Source organism: Trichosurus vulpecula, chromosome 5 (genome assembly GCF_011100635.1).
Source record: "Trichosurus vulpecula isolate mTriVul1 chromosome 5, mTriVul1.pri, whole genome shotgun sequence".
Taxonomy (NCBI): domain Eukaryota; kingdom Metazoa; phylum Chordata; class Mammalia; order Diprotodontia; family Phalangeridae; genus Trichosurus; species Trichosurus vulpecula.
Window position 1 is genome coordinate 239,430,158 of NC_050577.1, and position 19,827 is coordinate 239,449,984.

General features: G+C 37.7%; 1 protein-coding gene across 1 annotated transcript in view; it reads right to left on the bottom strand.

Annotated features, from left to right (window-relative positions):
* Positions 1-19,827, bottom strand: part of NAV3 (neuron navigator 3) — a 341,502-nt gene that overhangs the window by 227,199 nt on the left and 94,476 nt on the right. Inside the window, exon 8 of the mRNA XM_036760724.1 lies at positions 5,819-5,934. Coding sequence (XP_036616619.1) covers positions 5,819-5,934 — 116 coding nt within the window. The remainder of the gene's footprint in view (positions 1-5,818; positions 5,935-19,827) is intronic.

The following is a 19,827-nucleotide window of genomic DNA, read 5'->3' on the forward strand; positions in this document are numbered from 1 at the left end:
AATCTAATAAAAACAAAAATGGAGGTGGTTGTTTTTGAATTGAATTACGTTGAGTATCTCCTCCTTCCTCCCTGCAAAAGAGTTAAACTAACTCCTCACCAGGGCTAATTCCTTTCTTTTTTCCCTTGACCCCTTTCCTCATGGCTTCCTCCAAGAATACGCTCCAGTATTTCAAGTACTCTTTTTTTTGTCTCTCTCTTATTTTGAGTATGTCCCTCAACATGGTACCTTACCATCTGTTTTCAAACATGTTCAGTTCTTCATAATTCTAAAAAAACCCACAAGAACACTTTATCTTGGCCCTTCTAGACCTTTTAATCATCATCCCATCTCCTGTTTGCCCTTCATTGCCACATTTCTTGAAAAAGTTGACTTCTTCAGACATCTGTACTTACTAATCATCCATTATAGTTTAAATTTGTTAATCTGGCCTATACCCAACCATGCTCTATAGAAATAGCTCTTTCAGACTCACCAAATTCAATGACTTCCTTTAAGAAAAAAAGAAAAAGCTTTCCCCCTATTAAGGGCACTAAACCACTGAAATTGTTGACCACTATATTCCTCTGGGGCCTCTGTAAGATATCTAAAATTTCCTTTTTTTCCTGCCTACTTCTTTGAGACCTGGATCTCCCTCCAATCTCTTAAGGTGGGTGTTCCATAAGGTTCTATTCTTGGCCCACTTTAATTCTCCCTTTATGTTCTATCATCTATTCATTATTTTGCAAAGAACTTTTCTTTTTCAGTTTCATCTCTGTATCCTCAAATGCACATGATAGGCATTTAATAAGAGCTGATATATTGATTCATATTATTCCCTCACACAGTACCCCACTATCACCTCGATGTCAATGATTTCCAAATCTGTATGTATTGCCACAGGTTTACTTCTGAGCTCAAGGCTCAATCTCCAACTGTCTAATGGTCATTTCTACTTGAATGTCTCCCAGATCACCATTCCCAGCTCCACTAACCTCAAATTAAACACATCATGTATATATGTGTATGTATAGAATATATATATATATATATATCTCACACAATATCATAAAAAAGAACAAAAATGTGAATTTGAATGCTATGCAATTATAATTACCAACCTTGGTTACACTTCTTGAAGAGTTGAAAAAATAAGACTCTCTTCTTTAAAAAGGTAGGGAACTATGGGTGTGAAATATCATATATAGACACAGTATATGTTGGTTTTGTTGAATTGTTATTTTTTTCCTCTCTCTCTTAAAATTGTTTGCTATAAGGGATGGATAGCTATGGAGGGGAAGGAAGTGACATATATCTATATCCATATCATTCATATATATATATATATATATATATATATATATATATATATATATATATATATATACACACATTGAGAGAGACAGAGACAGAGGCATAGAGACAGACAGAGATAGAGAAATAAAAGTGATATAAAAATAAAATATATTAATAAAAGGCTAATTTTTTTCTTAGATCCTTCCAGCACTCATGAAGAATGTTTTCTCACAGAGTCTCAGTTCATAATAATATATCTATTCTTTTTTTAAGTGATGCAAAAAAAATTGCCTTCCTTTAAATTTAGGTCACATATTAGACCAGGTTACACTTAGCCAGTGTCCTGTTCCTTAGCCACTCAAAGATTGAGAAGGACACAGCCACGTTTACCCAAGCTTCCTTTCCCCTCTAGATCACCAACTAGTTCTTTGTTGTTAACAATCAAATCTAGTTCTTCTCTTCGATTCTGCTATCTCTCCAAGTTACAAAATTATCATCAAGGCAAGCCTACGATTCACTAGACACTCTGTTTTTATCAGAATTAGCCCTCTCGCAGAGGCTTAGATGTTTGAAGTCCTCTGGAACTACTCACACAGCTATCTCTGTGCCAGTCTTATGATCTATATTAGGAAATAAGTGTTTGTATCCTCTCTCTGGCCATGTAGCCTATTTGAATAACTTCAGAGCATTTTCCTTTTGTTTCTCTTTCCTTTAAGCCTCTTTCACTTATTCTCTACCCATTTTATTCCTCAGGTTTGTGGATTTCAATGCAATTTTATATCATTTGGATATACAGATAAACTCCTGCATCTTTTATTAGATGTTTGTTTTAAGTCTCTCTCTCTCTCTCTATCTATCTATCTATCTATATATATATATATATATATATATATATATATATGTGTGTGTGTGTGTGTGTGTGTGTGTGTGTGTGTATACATATGTACACATATACATACCACACACTATATATATTTGTATATGTGTGTATGTGTGTGTGCATCATCTGCTGCCGCATTTTACCAAATCACCTGTTATATTTATCTTCTCATGCTAAAATGTCAAATGTACTTTGTGTTTATTACTTTTTTCCTGTTTACTGGTGACAGGGATCATAAGTATTATTCCACAGCCCTTTTCTATTATTATTTCCTCCTGAGCCTATTCCCTTATTGTAATTCTTTCTCTGTCATGGCTATTTTTGAAATTTTATTTATGATATTCGATACCATCTCAGAATCAGATATTTTCCAGCTAACCTTTTGTTATGTGTTATGATATATGTGCACATGTGCATGCACACACATGCATATGAACGTGGATACATATAATGTGTACATGTGTGTATGTGTACATAGAAGCATTTTCTAAGCATAGAGGTTGATTTGTAACTTGCTTGATCATGAGTAAAAAAGAACATCATTCTTCCCCAATATATTGGCATCAGAGGAGTCTTCTAGTACCCATAAAGGAATGCCTCTCAGCAACTATTGTAGACCCTTTGCCTGAATTTAAACAGGCTGATTTCAAACAACAGGAGAAGGAATGAGTTGGTCAGAGAAGTCTCAGAATGTTTTAGCATTTCTGCATTTATTTATTCTTTTCTTTCTCTTGTTTATCAATTTCAGCCTAAAATGCAAAAAACAGTTCCCATTTTCCTACCTAAACATTTTAGCCATGCTGAAAAAAAGAAAAAAAAAAGAAAAAGGTCACTATGCTTTTTGGTAACTATTTAACAAAGTTTTATGCAAATATTTCACTTCCAGACTTCCTTCTTTCTTTTTAGTTAGCAAGAGAATATAGTCATCTTCAAACTCTAACAGTATGGAAAATTAAACAGAGTTAAGAATTGGAATTTTTTTTTAAAAATTGAATACTTATCTCAAACTTAAGTTCTCATCATACTGTATATAATAGGTCACATTTATATAGTAATTTGAGATTTTATAAAACTCCTTCCCCAAAAGCGCCATATGAAATAGGCACTGGGGCAGCTAGGTGGCACAGTGAGTAGAGCACCAGCCCTGGAGTTAAGAGGACCTGAGTTCAAATCCGGTCTCAGACACTTCACACACTTACTAGCTGTGTGACCTTGGGCAAGGCACTTAACCCCAATTGCCCTGCCTTGCCACCACCAAAAAAATTTTTTTGAAAAAAGAAATAGGCACAGAAATCCCTTTTTTTAAAAAAAGAAGAAACTGATGCTTGGAGACATTAAGACACTTTCCTATGATCACCCAGCAGGTATGTGATAGGATCAATACCCAAATCCACAGCTCCAACTCTTTCTATTACACACCTATGTCTCTTTACATATACAGATATAAAATCACTCCAAGGGGTGTGTTATAACTGACTCATACTGGCTTGTGGGAGGCAATTTTTAAATTGTCTGTGTGAGCATTTAGATCTTGGAAATCAGTAAATGGTAAAAATTAGGATTTATTTGTTGTGTGTCTAGATTTAAGAAAGTGATAGAAAAATATTAACAATGCAGATTAAATTTAAAACTCTTCTGTTTATACCTACATACATACACATATTTACTATAATGTATATGGGTTATGTATGAATATATATATGCATGCATAAATACATGTGTGTATATACACAATTCCATGTGTATGTACATGCATATGTAAGAATATGTGTATATATGTATGTATATATGTATACGTGTATCATGTATGCATGTGTGAATGTGTGTATGTATGTATGCTGGTACCAGCACACCCCTAACTGTTCCTCTCAACAAAAATTACAAATATAATTTCAAAATGCGCTATCATGTATTATCAACCCATTTCCTTCTGTAGACTCATGTATTTTAAAGCAATCTGAGAATGATACCTTGATACAGTAACCATTATATGTTTATAAAATGAAGCATTCAAAATGTCACAGATTTATTTTTATACTTTTTATTGTACATTATTCAAATATGCACTCTGAATTCTCATAATGGAACAGGTCTCTCTCTTTTGCTCAACATGATTGCCAGAGAACTTTAGTTTATCAATATTGAGGAAGATCCATGTGAAATAACTGTATCTTGCCTCAGGGGTGAAGCTGAGTCAGAAAAAATTCAGTGTTCCTAAGTTTGAGTCACTGTACAGACTTTAAGTTTCACTGAGTCACAGCTACTCTTTTCTGAAAAAAAAAACAAAAAAACTTTCCTTCTAGTTTGCAGGCTGATCAGTGCCATGCCATAGTTCCTGGCATAGAAGTCAGTGATTCTTGAACATAAATGGCACAACTACAACTACCATGAGGAAACATTCCATATTCCTTGGAGATGCACTTTAAATCAGTCTGTGTCCTCATCATCACCAAGAGGTAACAAGATTGGGTGGGACACAAATGATACTCCACAGCAAAGGTGTCAAAGACACCACTATCAGGCCACAAGAGGACCACAACATTCTCAAGTGATGTCAACTCAAATTAAACTGTAATTGGAGAATATTCAACAAAATAAATAAAAATACGGTAAAATGCAGATAACTTGACATTTTAAAACAAAGTCGACATATGACCCAGCAGAATTGAATCCCAAAGGGACTTGAAAGGCACTCTATTCTATCCCACCTCATTTTATAGACAACAAGACTGAGGCATTGAAAGATTAACTGTAATATTGGTAGCCATTTCTGGGTGGAGGGAGGGAAGGAAAAAAGGAAAAAAAATACAGAAATGTACATGATAACTTTATTATGTATTTCAAAGGAATAGCAAGTGATATATAATAGATTTGTAGTTTCATCATCTTTTTTAAAATTATAGTTTGTTATGGAAATACTTGTTTTATTCCAAAAATTAAAAACAAAATATTTTTGAAAAGAAAAAAAAATATTAATTGACTTGCCCAAGGTCAAACTGGGAATAATTTGCAGAAACAGATTTGCCTCAGTCTTCAAATCCAGTACCCTTTTCACTCTTTCATGATACAGTGGAAAGATTGCCAGCATTGTAATCAGACAGTTTTAGCTTCCATCTCCCTCATTTACTTCCTCCTTACGTGACCTTTGGTTAGTCCCTTGACCTCTCGGTCTCAGTGTCCTTATTTATAAATTATTGGGATTGAACCACACAATCCTCTAATACTCTATATGTTTCATCATTGCCGTGTATGTGTGACTTTCATACCCCAACCCAAGTTTCTGATTTCTCTAGTCCCAGATTCATTAATTCTCTGACGGCTTCCCAATTAAGGATATTTCAGTTTCTGCTGACAGCATTCGATTTGCCTGAAGTGAGTCATTTCTTGAAACCGTGGTTCCTGAAAGCTCTATTCACTCCAGGAGGACAAAGCTCTTAATCAAACCAGTCAGGGTATCTCAAAGAGTCTGCTTCAAAAGTGGTCCATGGGACTATCTTTCTTTCCCCCCTAAAACCACAATCTAGGATGATTAGGAGTCAAAATACCATTAAACCTTCTTTAAGTGAGCACTGTATGATTGACATAAAGATAAATTAAAACACACACATACACATACATACACTCATTCTGAGGGTTGGCCTTCCCATAAGTTATTGCACTTACCAGATATCTCCTCTAGGCACTGTTTGGCAGTCTTACTATATGATAAATCCATTTTAGTAGGACTGGTGCAGGATTCCACAGGGGGAATAGAGGTACCTTCATTTTCTGTGTGTGTTCTGAAAACAAGCAAGAAGACAAGTTCAGTCTAAGTACTGACTGTAGGCATCAGTGACAGATGAAGACTTGTTTTCTTTCACGAGGAATCAATACCTGAAAATTCTCCACCAAAGAGTAAAGAGGTCCTTTATAACCAGGACCTTCCAGAGAAAGGTTCCTCCTAAGAGAATTTGAACACTTTACATATTCAAAGACAAGTATCTATGAAGATTAAGAGATTTTTCATTTTACGAACACCAAGAGTGCAAGGGCTTAGCATGTTTAGCTCCAAAGGTATAGTAAATGCAGTATCTCTTAGACATTTATCACTTTCAAAGCTCTGGCAGAAGAAATTAATAATCACACAGTTGGAATTCTCCTTAGCTATTGTTTGAGAAAAATAGCCAGGTAGAAGATGCTATTGTATGGCTTTTTAGAGGCATCTTGCAAAAATGCTTTCTAACAAGACAAATGGAAGCATTGAGATTCCCCACTAAAGTTATTTTTCTTTGTAAAAGGCAAATTCTTTTATGAAATTCGGTTCTTCGTGTCTCACCATCGAGTTTGTAGCTCTTTTTCTGATGGATTCCTCCAGCCATGGTTTATGGAGACGAAGAAGCAGATTATGATCAAAAACATTCACAGAAGATATCTCCCCAGAACAGCATTTATCATGCGTAATTTTTGAAATGGTGTTATAAATAAATACAATGTGTGAGTTAAAATAAACATTGTTCCTCTCCTGAAGGTACAGAAAACAGCTATCATGTACTCGTTACCAGGGGCATAATAAAAAGCAAAAACACTCAAAAATGGGCATCTTCACGACTCTTCTTTTTCACTGCGTGCTTTACAGTTCTGAGTCTCATATGTCTGACACAGAGGAAAATCACTCTAGGCAATGCAGTGTGTCCTTTTTTTCATCTTCTTATCTTGACTCATATATCGTTGCATTTGGGAGTACAGCAAACCTTTGAGCATAAATTCTTTTTTTTTATTTAAATTTATTTATTTAACATATTTGGTTTTCAGCATTGATTTTCACAACAGTTTTAATTACAAATTTTCTCCCCATTTCTACCCTCCCCCCCACTCCAAGATGACATATATTCTGGTTGCCCTGTTCCCCAGTCAGCCCTCCCCTCTATCACCCCCCTCCCCTCTCATCCCCTTTTCCCTTCCTTTCTTGTAGGGCAAGATAAATTTCTACGCCCCATTGCCTGTGTATCTTATTTTTTAGTTGAATGCAATAACCTTTTTTTTTGAACATCTGATTTTAAAACTTTGAGTTCCAAATTCTCTCCCCTCTTCCCTTCCCACCCACCCTCCCTAAGAAGTCAAGCAATTCAACCTAGGCCACACATTTATCATTATGTATAACCCTTCCACAATACTCATGTTGTGAAAGGCTAACTACATTTTGCTCCTTTTCAACCCATCCCGCTTTATTGAATTTTCTCCCTTGACCCTGTCCCCTTTCCAAAGTGTTTGTTTTGATTACCTCCACCCCCATCTGCCCTCCCCTCCATCATCCCCCCCCCCTTTTATTTTTTTTATCTTCCTCCCTCTTCTTTCCTGTGGGGTAAGATACCCAACTGAGTATGTATGGTATTCCCCCTCAGGCCAAATCTGATGAGAGCAAGGTTCATTCATTCCCCCCTCACCTGCCCTCTCCCCTCCTCCCACAGAACTGCCTCCTCTTGCCACCTTTATGCGAGATAATCCACCCCATTCTATCTCTCCCTATCTCCCTCTCTCAGTATGTTGCTCTCTCATCCCTTAATTTCATTTTATTTCTTTTAGATATCTTCCCTTCATCTTCAACTCACCCTGTGTCTGCTCTCTCTCTTTTACATATATATATATATACATATATATGTATATATAAACACACACATATGTATATATATACACATACCTACACACACATACATATACACATAGATATATACATACATACACATTCACTTATATATATATACATAAACATATACATATATATATATGCATATTCCCTTCAACTACCCTAATACTGAAGTCTCATGAATCCTACACATCATCTTTCCATGTAGGAATGTAAACAAAACAGTTCAACTTTAGTAAGTCCCTTGCAATTTCCGTTTCTTGATTACCTTTTCATGCTTCTCTTGATTCTTGTGTTTGAAAGTCAAACTTTCTATTCAGTTCTGGTCTTTTCACTGAGAAAGCTTGAAAGTCCTCTATTTTATTGAAAATCCATATTTTGCCTTGGAACATGATACTCAGTTTTGCTGGGTAGGTGATTCTAGGTTTTAATCCTAGCTCCACTGACCTCCGGAATATCGCATTCCAAGCCCCTCGATCTCTTAATGTAGAAGCTGCCAGATCTTGGGTTATTCTGATTGGGTTTCCACAATACTCAAATTGTTTCTTTCTGGCTGCTTGCAGTATTTTCTCCTTGAGCTGGGAGCTCTGGAATTTTGCGACAATATTCCTAGGAGATTTCTTTTTGGGATCTCTTTGAGGAGGCGATTGATGGATTCTTTCAATTTCTATTTTGCCCTGTGGCTCTAGAATATCAGGGCATTTCTCCTTGATAATTTCTTGAAAGATAGTATCTAGGCTCTTTTTTTGATCATGGCTTTCAGGTAGACCAATAATTTTTAAATTATCTCTCCTGGATCTATTTTCCAGGTCAGTGGTTTTTCCAAGAAGATATTTCACATTGTCTTCCATTTTTTCATTCCTTTGGTTCTGTTTTATTATATCCTGATTTCTCATAAAGTCACTAGCTTCCACTTGCTCCAATCTAATTTTTAAAGTAGTATTTTCTTCAGTGGTCTTTTGGACCTCCTTTTCCATTTGGCTAATTCTGCCTTTCAAGGCATTCTTCTCCTCATTGGCTTTTTGGAGCTCTTTTGCCATTTGAGTTAGTCTGTTTTTTAAGGTGTTGTTTTCTTCAGTGTATTTTTCAGTATTTTTTTGGGTCTCCTTTAGCAAGTCATTGACTTGCTTTTCATGGTTTTCTCGCATCCTTCTCATTTCTCTTCCCAATTTTTCCTCTACTTCTCTAACTTGCTTTTCCAAATCCTTTTTGAGTTCTTCTATGGCCTGGGGCCAGTTCATGTTTTTCTTGGAGGCTTTTGTTGTAGGCTCTATGACTTTGTTGTTTTCTTTAGGCTGTATGTTTTGGTCTTCTTTGTCACCAAAGAAAGAATCCAAAGTCTGAGGCTGAATCTGGGCGCGTTTTCGCTGCCTGGCCATATTCCCAACCAACTAACTTGACCCTTGAGTTTTTCAGTGGGGTGTGACTGCTTGTAGACTAACGAGTTCTATGTTCCACGTTTGGGGGGGAGGTGCCAGCTCTGTCAGACCCGCACTGCTCCTTCCCCAAGAACCCCCAACCCGAACTGGGCTTAGATCTTCAGCAGGCTGTGCACCCCTTCTCTGATCCGCCACTTAATTCCTCCCACCAGGTGGGCCTGGAGCCGGAAGTAACAACAGCTGTAGCTGCCCCACCTCTGCTGCCCCCGGGGCTGGAACGAACCGCAAACTCCTTCCACTCCCGCAGCTTTTCCCACTAACCTTCTCCGCAGTCTTTGGTGTTTGTGGGTTGAGGGGTTCGGTAACTGCCGCAGCTCACATATTCAGGGCGCTAGGGGCCCCAACCGCCCGACTCCAAGTTTGGTTGTTCCACACCGCTCAGGCTGGGCTCTGCTCCACTCCGTTCCCAGCTCCCAGCTCCCAGCTCCGTGTGGAATAGACCTCACCCAGAGACCATCCAGGCTGTCCTGGGCTGGAGCCCTGCTTCCCTCTGCTGTTCTGTGGGTTCTGCCGTTCTAGAATTGGTTCAGAGCCATTTTTTATAGGTTTTTGGAGGGACTCGGTAACGGAGCTCACTCTAGTCCCTGCTTACCAGCCGCCATATTGGCTCCGCCCTTGAGCATAAATTCTTTGCAGAAACTCACTAACTGACCAGTACTTTGAACAATCTACCCCAACATTATGGGCTTATTGATCTGGAGTAATGAGGGACCTTAAAGACCAAGTAGTTCCATACCCCTCTCCACTCATTTTACAGATGAGGTGGTTGATACAAGTACCAAAGTCAGGACTGTATTCAGGTCCTCAGATTCCAAAGTAGGTGCCCTTTACCTTTGACCAAAATGCCTCTCATTGTATCACTATTCTGAAACCCAAATATTTTGTTTCCCCTTTTTTCCATCTATTCATTTTTCAAAAAAATTTTGTGTGCTTTGTGTACTGTGTTTTTGTTGCCATTTTTGAAGGTTTTAAAAAAACACGTTAAGCATAAATCTTAAAATCACGAAATCTTAAAAAATTCTATTTTATCCATAACTTGGAATATTTGAGTCTCATCTGACAGTCCTAAAAACTGGAAGAAAGTCATATAAACTCAGAGAGATAAAAAAGAAAGTGACAATCCAGGACAACAATATATTCTAATACAATCTATAAAAGGCATAGTGCTAGGTGCTATGGATTTTATTTAAATCAGAACAACAGCCCTTGTCCTCAAAGAACATATGTTCTAATAGATTCCAAATAGTATGTGGTGAATCCTGTCTTGGTCCTTTTCTGTCCTATTTTATAAAATGAATTAAAGAATGAAGGATGGCAAAATTTACAGAAAAGTAGCAGTGTTCAAGTACAATTCCATTTCATTGCTGTGGATCATGGACTGGGGATAAATTTGGTACAAAATAAAGACTTAGACTTCCAATTATAATGACATAGTTTTGCCCTCAAGAAGATATGAGAAAATGTACCTCACTTCTTCCTCTAAAGAGGTAGAGAATTAGAAAATGGGAACATATATTATACCACCAGATGTAACTGATCTTTGTTGAAGACTTTGTTGATGTTCTTTCATTTTTATTCTTTGTTATAAAGGATGGCTTCCTGGGAAAAGGGGTAGGAAAAATATTAAGAAATGGAGGTGGTATAAAGACAAAATAAATTTAGAGATGGGGAAGAGGAGAAAGGAAGGAAGGAAGGAAGGAAGGAAGAATGGAGGAAGGAAGGAAGGAGGGAAGGAGGGAAAGAGGGAAGGAGGGAAGGAAGAAGAAAAGGAAGGAAGGAGGGAAGGAAGGACAGAAGTAATAGAGTGAGGGACAGATGGAGGGATGGAGGAAGGAAGGAAAGAAGAGAAAGAAGAAGGAAGGGAAGATGGAAAGACGGAAGTGAAGGAGGGAAGGGAGGGAATACAAACTGTGTATCAACTTATTTATTATAAATTCATTTCTAGTTCCTGGTTTTATGTGAGCCATCGCACTAGGTGCTGTAAGGAATACAAAGATATAGAAGTCAGGACCTCTTTTCTCAAGGACTTTAATGTAAATCAATTGATAAACATTTGTTAAGTGCCTTATATGCCAGGCACTGTGCTAAATTCTGGAGATAACAAGAAGAGGCAAAAAGCAGTCTTTGTTCTAAAGGAGTTTATGGTCTAATGGGTGAGACAACATCATGCTGCTGCTGTTCAGTCATTTTTTCAGTCATGTCCTGCTCTTCGTCATGCCATTTAGGGCTTTCTTGGCAAAGACACTGGAATGGTTTTGCTATTTCCTTCTCCAGCTCATTTTATAGATGAGGAAACTGAGGTAAACAGGGTTAAGTGACTTGTCCAGGGTCATACAGCTAGTAAGTGTCTGAGGCCAGCTTTCAGTTCATGAAGATGACTCTTCCTGACTCCAGGCCAGGCACTCTATCTACTGCATCACCTAAGTTACCTGCTAACAAATATATACAAAGGAAGTTGTGCACAGGATAGATGGGGAAAATTAACAGAAGAAAGACATAAAATGACTTATTGAACCATGCAATGATTTTGGAACTCATTAGTTTCTCCAAATAAGTAATATCACATTTTGGAAGAGAGAGAATATCTATCTATACCTATATCTATCTATACCTATCTATCTATATCTATCCATCTATATCTATGCATCTCTCTGTCTTTATATAATCTCGATCTAGATGAGTACAGAGAACTCTGAGTGAGTAAATTCCCTCTATATGTTTAGGCCAGAACAATGTTTAGTCTTAATGAGGCTCCTGGGGCCCTTGGGCTCTCTGACCCAGGAGGAGTCAGAAGCAGGAATGAAAAACCAAGTCATCTTGACCCCAAGATAAGTCTTCCAAAAGCTGTATCCTGCTTCCCCTCTTATAGTGATATCAAGCCCCACAGTGGCTGGTATATCCTTAGTTGCAATTTGTCAGAATTTCAAGGGTGAAGAGTTATAACCTTTGATGGTATAACTATATCCTTCTTCCCCTATCCTCCAAAGCTGTGATGTGACTTTATGGTCAGCGCTATTCTTTTTCCTTGGATAATCTCTAGGCTTTAGGGAAATGGAAAAACACTTCCCTTTACAAAAAAAAATTAAAAAAGAAAAAAAACCTCAATACTTCTACTCGAGGAATACTTAAGACCCTTAAGGACTTAGATTCCGTAAGCTTCAAAAGCCAGCTAATATCAGACCTCCAAAGATGGGCTTTTAATTCCTCAGGCTTACTGCAAGACTTAACTCAAATAACACTTTCTGTAGGAGACCTTCCCCAGTCCCCTCAGCTGCTAATGCTCTACCCTCTCTTACCTTCCATGTACTTTGTGTATTTCTTGTGTGTACCTCATTATTTTCATGTTTGTTTCTCCTTTTAGGATGTGCATTATATGAAAGCAGAGATTGACTGGTTTGGCCTTTCTTTGTATTTCCACTGTTTAGTGAAATGCTTAGCATAAAATATCACTTTTAATAAATGTTTGCTGACTGATAATTGACTGAGAGAAAATTACAATGGACTCTCAAGGTCCTAGGTCAATGTCAGTCGATAAACATTTATAAGTTTTTGCTATGTGCAAAGCACTGTGCTAAATCCTAGGGATACCAAAAAAAAAAAAAAGCAAAAGACAGTCTATGCCCTCAAGGTAATCTGACTCAACACTGTCAAATATTTTCTTTGTTCTTGAAAGAGTAATCCTTCTACACTTAAACTCTGACATGAAACAAGAACACTGCTTTTTTTCAGAGTAATCCTTGGATGAATAATTTGGCTAAACGATATGGGTAATTAAGTATTTGGGGGTTGTAACTAGAAATAGAACAGCTGGATATCAATCACAATGAAAAATATAGTCCCTTTATACTGTCTTTGAGAGAAAGGGTGAAAGTTCATAAAGAGAGCATCTCCAAAGCCAAGAATACCTAAGTTCAAATCCTGCCCTAGACATGCATACATGAAAGGAAATTTCTAAAGTAAAAAAAAAAAAAAAACTGGGATGAGAAAAAAAAGCTTAGAGCAAAAAAGTAGAAAACTTTACCCAAGTAACCATATTCCTTATAAATCAGAATGGAGCAAACAGAACTCAGTGACTCTAGGATACAATTAGGAATAATAGAACAAATACCAAAAGATTGAAACAAGAAGAGTAAACTAAGATGTCTACTATCCAAAAAAGTCTGACTTGAAAAATGGGTCAAAGGAGAGATAATTTAAGAATTATTTGACTTCTTGAATACCAAAATGAATTAAAAATTCTAGATATAATTGGTTGATGAATTCTAAGTGAAAACTGTGCAGATCACCAACCACACACACAACCATACACAATCTACAAAGATTTTTAAATCAAAATATTCTTTTAAAAAAACTGGATTTTTTTACACTGAAATATCTTAAAATTGTGGTAAAACACATTGACTCCTAAATTTTAGTGAATTATTAAATCAGGAATTGCTCTGAGTCAGGCACCATAACTTGGACCACAGAAGGAAGATCATTCTTACTCATAGACCAGACTCTTAGTGTTAGATGACACTTCTGAGTAGATCTAACATGGTTTGGGAAAGAACTATGGAGTAGGTAAAATCAGATGACCTTGCTTCAAATGTCATTTGTCATTTACTACTATCTTTGTAACAAGACAAGTGATAATTTCAGTTTTTTCTTCTATAAAATGGGGAGAGAGGGAGGTGTATTAGATAATCTCTGTAATACCTTCTAACTCTAGCTTTTTTGCTTGATTCTATGATCTGATTACATGAACCCCACTTTCCAGAAGACCTCCAGAGACAGGGAGCCCATTCCCACCATTCACAGAAGGAAACACAGAAGAATCAGATGGAAACAACCTGCAGTGAAGTGCACCACTGTTTGATGAAGCTGACTTCCAACCAGCTTCCTTAACTAAGTCCTGAAGGGTAACTTACTCTGCAGAGTTTCATTGTCTGTCAACAGGCAGAGAGATTTAGTTGTATTCTCCAACCCAGCACCCCTCCTAGTATTTTCTCTGCACTCCATCTAAAAATACTGCTGTGTGAGGGAGTTTTAACTGCCGCAGGACACATAGCCATATTTCAGAAATGCAATAGCAGTCAAGCTCCATCCTATGGCAAGAATTCAATACGCTTCAGTTTTTGCTGATGTTCCATCCTGTTCCAGTCTACATTAAGCCACAGTTGCAGCTGAATCTCTTCACAATAGCCAGAGGGCTTACAGGAACCTTATCTGCATGACTGTAATAGGCTATACATTTTAGAATTTCTGCTTCTACCTCTTGACTGCTCACTCTCCCAGAGAAAAAGCCAGATGTAAGCCAAGGCTAGCAATCCAAGCATGTCGCAAGTTATTATGCGGTCATGTTTGTCTTTATTTATTTATTTTTAGAGTGTGGAATATTCAAATGTTAATTTTCCCTGGTTCTGATATTGCTATTGACAATTGACTTTCTGGAGAGAATACTCTCTAGGAGGAGGCTGTTCAGACAGCACACTCTTTGGGGAATGAGTGATGCTTCTTATCTGAAGTAAACTGCTCTGGGCTAGCAAAATGAAAGGCATGAAGCTCAGAAGGGTCTTGACTTACTTGCTGTAATTAGGCTAGGGTTTCTGGTACATGACTCACAGAACTTTACACCTAAAGGGATCTCCTAGTCCAACTCTGTGAATCCTAATCATAACTTCCTTTAGTGGTCATCCAACTTTAACAAGAAGAGTATTAGGTGTTTATTTCATATAATTTTTACATATACACTTATATGTGTCCTTTGGATGGGACTCATAGAGGACACCAGGTTCAACCCCTTCATTTTACATTTGAAGAAACTGAGGCCCAGTGAGATGAAGTAAATTTCCTGAGGTATTGACAGAGGCAGAGTTTGAATCCAAGTTTTCAAAAGCCATGGCTCCTTTTGCTTATTGTTGCATCTTCCAATATACAGTAAGTTCCTTAGGGACAGGAGCTATTTCATTTGTGTCCTTTTATCCCTGGGCAGCTAGGTGAAGGAGGGACACAGTGCCAGGCTTGGAGTCAGAGCTGAGTTGAAATCTGGCCTCAGACACAATATCTGTGTGACACTGGGGAAGTCACTTAACTGTTTGCCTTAATTCCTCATCTGTAAAGAGCTGGTCTAGAAGGCAACAGAGGACATATTTAATCACACCCAGAGTAAGATTTTGCTGATCCAGGAATTTTCTATATCGATGAAATGAGAGGTGCCATATGCATATGTCTCTTATCCCCATTACATTCTATTTTAAGCATGTATATGAATTAACATATAGTGTGGCATAATGTATAAAGGACTTTCAATAAAAAAAGCACAGCATCCAGGCTAAGGTAATAGGCTTCACATCCAGAAGCCCTTGGTTCAACTGGCTATGTGACCCTGAGCAAGGCACTTACCCCAGCAAGGTGGTATACAGTGGGTAGAGTGCTGGACCTAGAGTCAGGAGGACTTACATCTGGCCTCAGAATATGATTATTTAATGTCTATCTGCCTCATTTCCTCAACTGTAAAATAGAAATAGGGGCAACTAGGTGGAGCAGTGGATAGAGTGTCAGATATGAAATAAGGAAGACCTAAGTTCAAATCTGACCTCAGACACTTACCAGCTGTGTGCCCTGGGCAAGTCACTTAGTCCTGTTTGCTTCAGTATCCTCATCTACAAAACGAGTTGGAGAGGGAATGGCAAATTGCTGTAGAAATCTTGCCAAGAAAATTCAAAATGGGGTCATGGAAAGTTGGGTATAACTGAAATAACTAAACAATAACAACAAAACACAGATAATAATATTACCTACCTCCTACCACAAGATCATTGTTCTGAGCTTCAAATAAGATAATATTGGTAGAGTTTAGCAGAGTTCCTGGCACATAGTAAGTGCTTAATAAATGTTTCCTTCCTTCCATGTGTCCTTCCTTTCATGTTTCCTTTCTTCCATGTTTCCTTCCTTCCTTCTCCCTTCCTTCTCCCTTCCTCCTTTCCTTTCTTCCTTCCTTCCTCCCTTCCTTCCTTCTCCCTTCCTTCCTTACTTCCTTCCTTCTCCCTTCCTCCCTCCCTTCATTCCTTCCTTCCCTTCCTCCCCAAACAAATGTTTAAGGTTATAACTTTGAGTCACAGCGTCAACGTGCATCAGTGTTGAAAGTTTCATATTAAGAGTTCCCCACATAGGTGAAATACTAGGTCTAGACCAAAGAGAATCAATAACTTAAACATTTCTGTAGGTAAAGAGGTATATGTGTGTACACCATAATATCCATGTCTAAACTCAGACTTGTCAACACTTTTCCATTTGCCAATCTTATACTTATGTGGAAAAATTCATAGCAGAAGTAGAAAGGCTGAACTGTCAATTTTAATGTTCTGCAGCATCAGCTCAGAAGTCTGAGCTATAATTTGTAGGACCCTGACAAGTTTTATGTAATTGTTTATTTCTGAATTTATCACAGATTAGGTCAAAGACAGACTGAGTATTTTGCCACTTGTGATGTGAATTTTTCCCACAAAATGGTTTTCCTCTCTGCCAATTATATCAGCTCGAAACAATTTCAACAGCTAACTGTCACTTTTATGGATCAGTGCCTTAAATTTGCATGGGTTGATCATTTCATTGAGAGAGCAAGAACAGGAGAAACTGATGGGAACAAGCAACTAGCCAAGAAGCTCAATGTGCTGAGTTGACAAATACTGGTTTTTCTCCTTGGATTTGCACTTCTCACCAAAGTTAATTTATGGTATTATGAAATGACTGACATTTGTAAAGGACATATTTGAACTTGGCAAGTACACAGGCTATGTACACGGTATTAGTGAGTATATAAACCTCATTCAAAAACTCATTGTTTTTCCTTTTGTTTTAGAAGAGATATCTGTAGCCTGCAAATACTGAATTCTGCTCTGTTGTCTACATGGATTCGAGTCAATGAAACTTGAATTTGCACATCCAGATACATTTTTTTTTGTATCCAACCATCAACCATGGCTATTATCGTTTGTATAGCAATGCTTAAAAAGATAGATCTCCCAAGACCCCAAACTTCTAAAACATAAGTGCAGAAGATTCTGAAATATGATTGTGGTTGGATCCGAAGTCATTACAATGACTTTTCATTATTCCAGACCTTGTGTAAAGAGCATGCTTTTTCAAAACCAAAAGATGGAGACACAGTGGTGGCTGCCTTGCTAGACTTCTTCAGAATTTCTTCCAAGTACTAGGGTAAAAAGTGATTTTTCTTCCTGTGTCACCTCTTCATTGTACTCTGAACAGGAATGAAAAGGAAATAGGAATCTGAATATGATATAAAATATTTATGACAGCTACCTTTGGAGAAATGGGCAGCTAGGTGGCACAGTAGATAGATCACCAGTCCTGGAGTCTGAAATATCTGAGTTCAAATGTGACTTTAGACACTATGTGACCTGGGCAAGTCACCTAATCCTGTTGTCCTCAGTTTCCTCATCTGTAAAATGAGCTGGAGAAGGAAATGGCAATCCACTCCAGTATCTTTACCAAGAAAACCCGAAATGGGATGATGAAGAGTCAGACCTGATTGAACAATTACTGAATAATAACAAAAATTATTTAGAGAAAAAGAGTGAGCATGGTGTAGGTAATAAAGTCATAAGTAATACAGCTTTAGAGTCGAGAGGCTCTGGGTTCAGTTCCTACCTCTGACACATCCTGAGTGAATGACTTAGGGAAATAAATATCTAATCTGTCAGGGCCTAAAGCAACTCTCTAAGTCTCTGGGTTGTGAGAGAATTGCTGGTTTGCATTGGCATAAATTAAGCACTACAGTCTAATAGAGTGTACCCATTCACACACTCCATGATCCAGGCCAGTCAGCCATCTTGATGTGCTCGCACACAATGCTCCATGTACTATCACCGTACCTTTTCACTTGTTGTGCCTAATGCCTAGAAGGTATCTCCCTCCCTCACCACTTCCTCTTAGAATCCTTTTTGTTTTCTTCAGAGGTCAACTTAAGTACTACCTTATAATGAAGCCTTTCCTGATTCATTGTCTTCTCTCAAAAAACAATTACCTTGCATTTATCTTGTATATATTTTTACACGTGAATACTCTTACCATTTCCTTCACTAGAATGCAAATTTCTTGAGGACAAGAGCTACTTTCCAATGTTGTCTCTGTAGCCCCAATATCTGTAACAGTGCCTGCCTGCCATTTAGTAGAAGCTTAATGAATTCTTGTCAACTGATAGATTGATTGGTGGAAGGAGTTTTCTCATTGGAGAGCTGCTTACAGCAATGAAATTATAGTTCTACGCAAGCAAGCAAGTAAGTAAAAACAACTATAGGCAACTGAGGCATGATCTTGGAGATAGTTTCCATTGAAGAATCTAGAATTTTGGACTTGGAATTAGGAAGAAATTGGATCAAATAATGCAAGTCACTCAAACCAGTCACCCACTACAGATCCAGTCCTATTCCCAGCATATCAATTTACCTAATCTCTCTGAGTCTGTCTGTCTGCTTGTCTATCTATTTACCTATCTATCTATCCATCCATCTATCCATCCATCCATCCATCCATCCATCCATCCATCCATCCATCCATCCATCTCTCTACCTGCCTATCTGTTTATCAAATGTGTAGCTGTTATTGGCTTGGCACTTATACTTTCTGTATCTCAATTCCTCTGTCTAGAAATTATCAGTCAAGTCAGACTTGTTACACTGTGCTAGTAGAAAGAATTCCCACTACAGGGGTTTCCCACTGCTGACAAAAATTGGGGATTTCCCTTAACCGTGATCCATCACTCGATGGATGAGATGATAGTGAAGTACAAGGCTCTGAGGCACACATTTTAGAGTACCATTGTGAATTAGGAATTCTCACCATAACTAACCATTTATAACATAAAAATATAGTGTTTCATACAGTTGCAATTTTTGTAGCTGTTAACTCTGAATGTGTAAGTACATGGTTTGTGTGTGTGTGTGTGTGTGTGTGTGTGTGTGTGTGTGTTAACTGTGGCATTTAGCTGGAATAGTGAATAGAATGTCAAATTTAGAGTCAGGAAGATCTGAGTTACAATCCTTAGACACTTACTAGTTGCATGATACCGGTGTTACTTAACCATTCTGACCTCAATTTCCACACTTGTAAAATGAAAATTCTAACAGGACCTTCTTCACAGGATTACTATGAGAATCAAATAAAATAGCAAATAAAAAGCGCTTTGCCAACTTGTTACTGTTGTTAAGTGATTTTTCAGTCCTGTCTGACTCTTGGTGACCCCATTTTGGGTTTTCTCAGCAAAGATACTGCAGTGGCTTGCCATTTCCTTCTCCAGCTCATTTTACAGAGGAGGAAACTGAGGCAAACAGGGTTAAGTGATTTGCCCAGGCTCACACAACCAGTAAGTGTCTGAGGCTAGATCTGAACTCATAAAGATGAGTCATCTCGACTTCAGGACCAATATTCTATCCACTGCACGTGGCCAATATTAAAGCAGCATAAAATTCCTAGTGATGATGATGATGATGATGATGATGATGATGATGATGGTGACAGTTAGCATTTATACAATGCTTACTATGCACCAGACACTGTGCTAAGGACTTAAAAATTATTGTATTTGCTCCTCACAATAACCCTGGGAG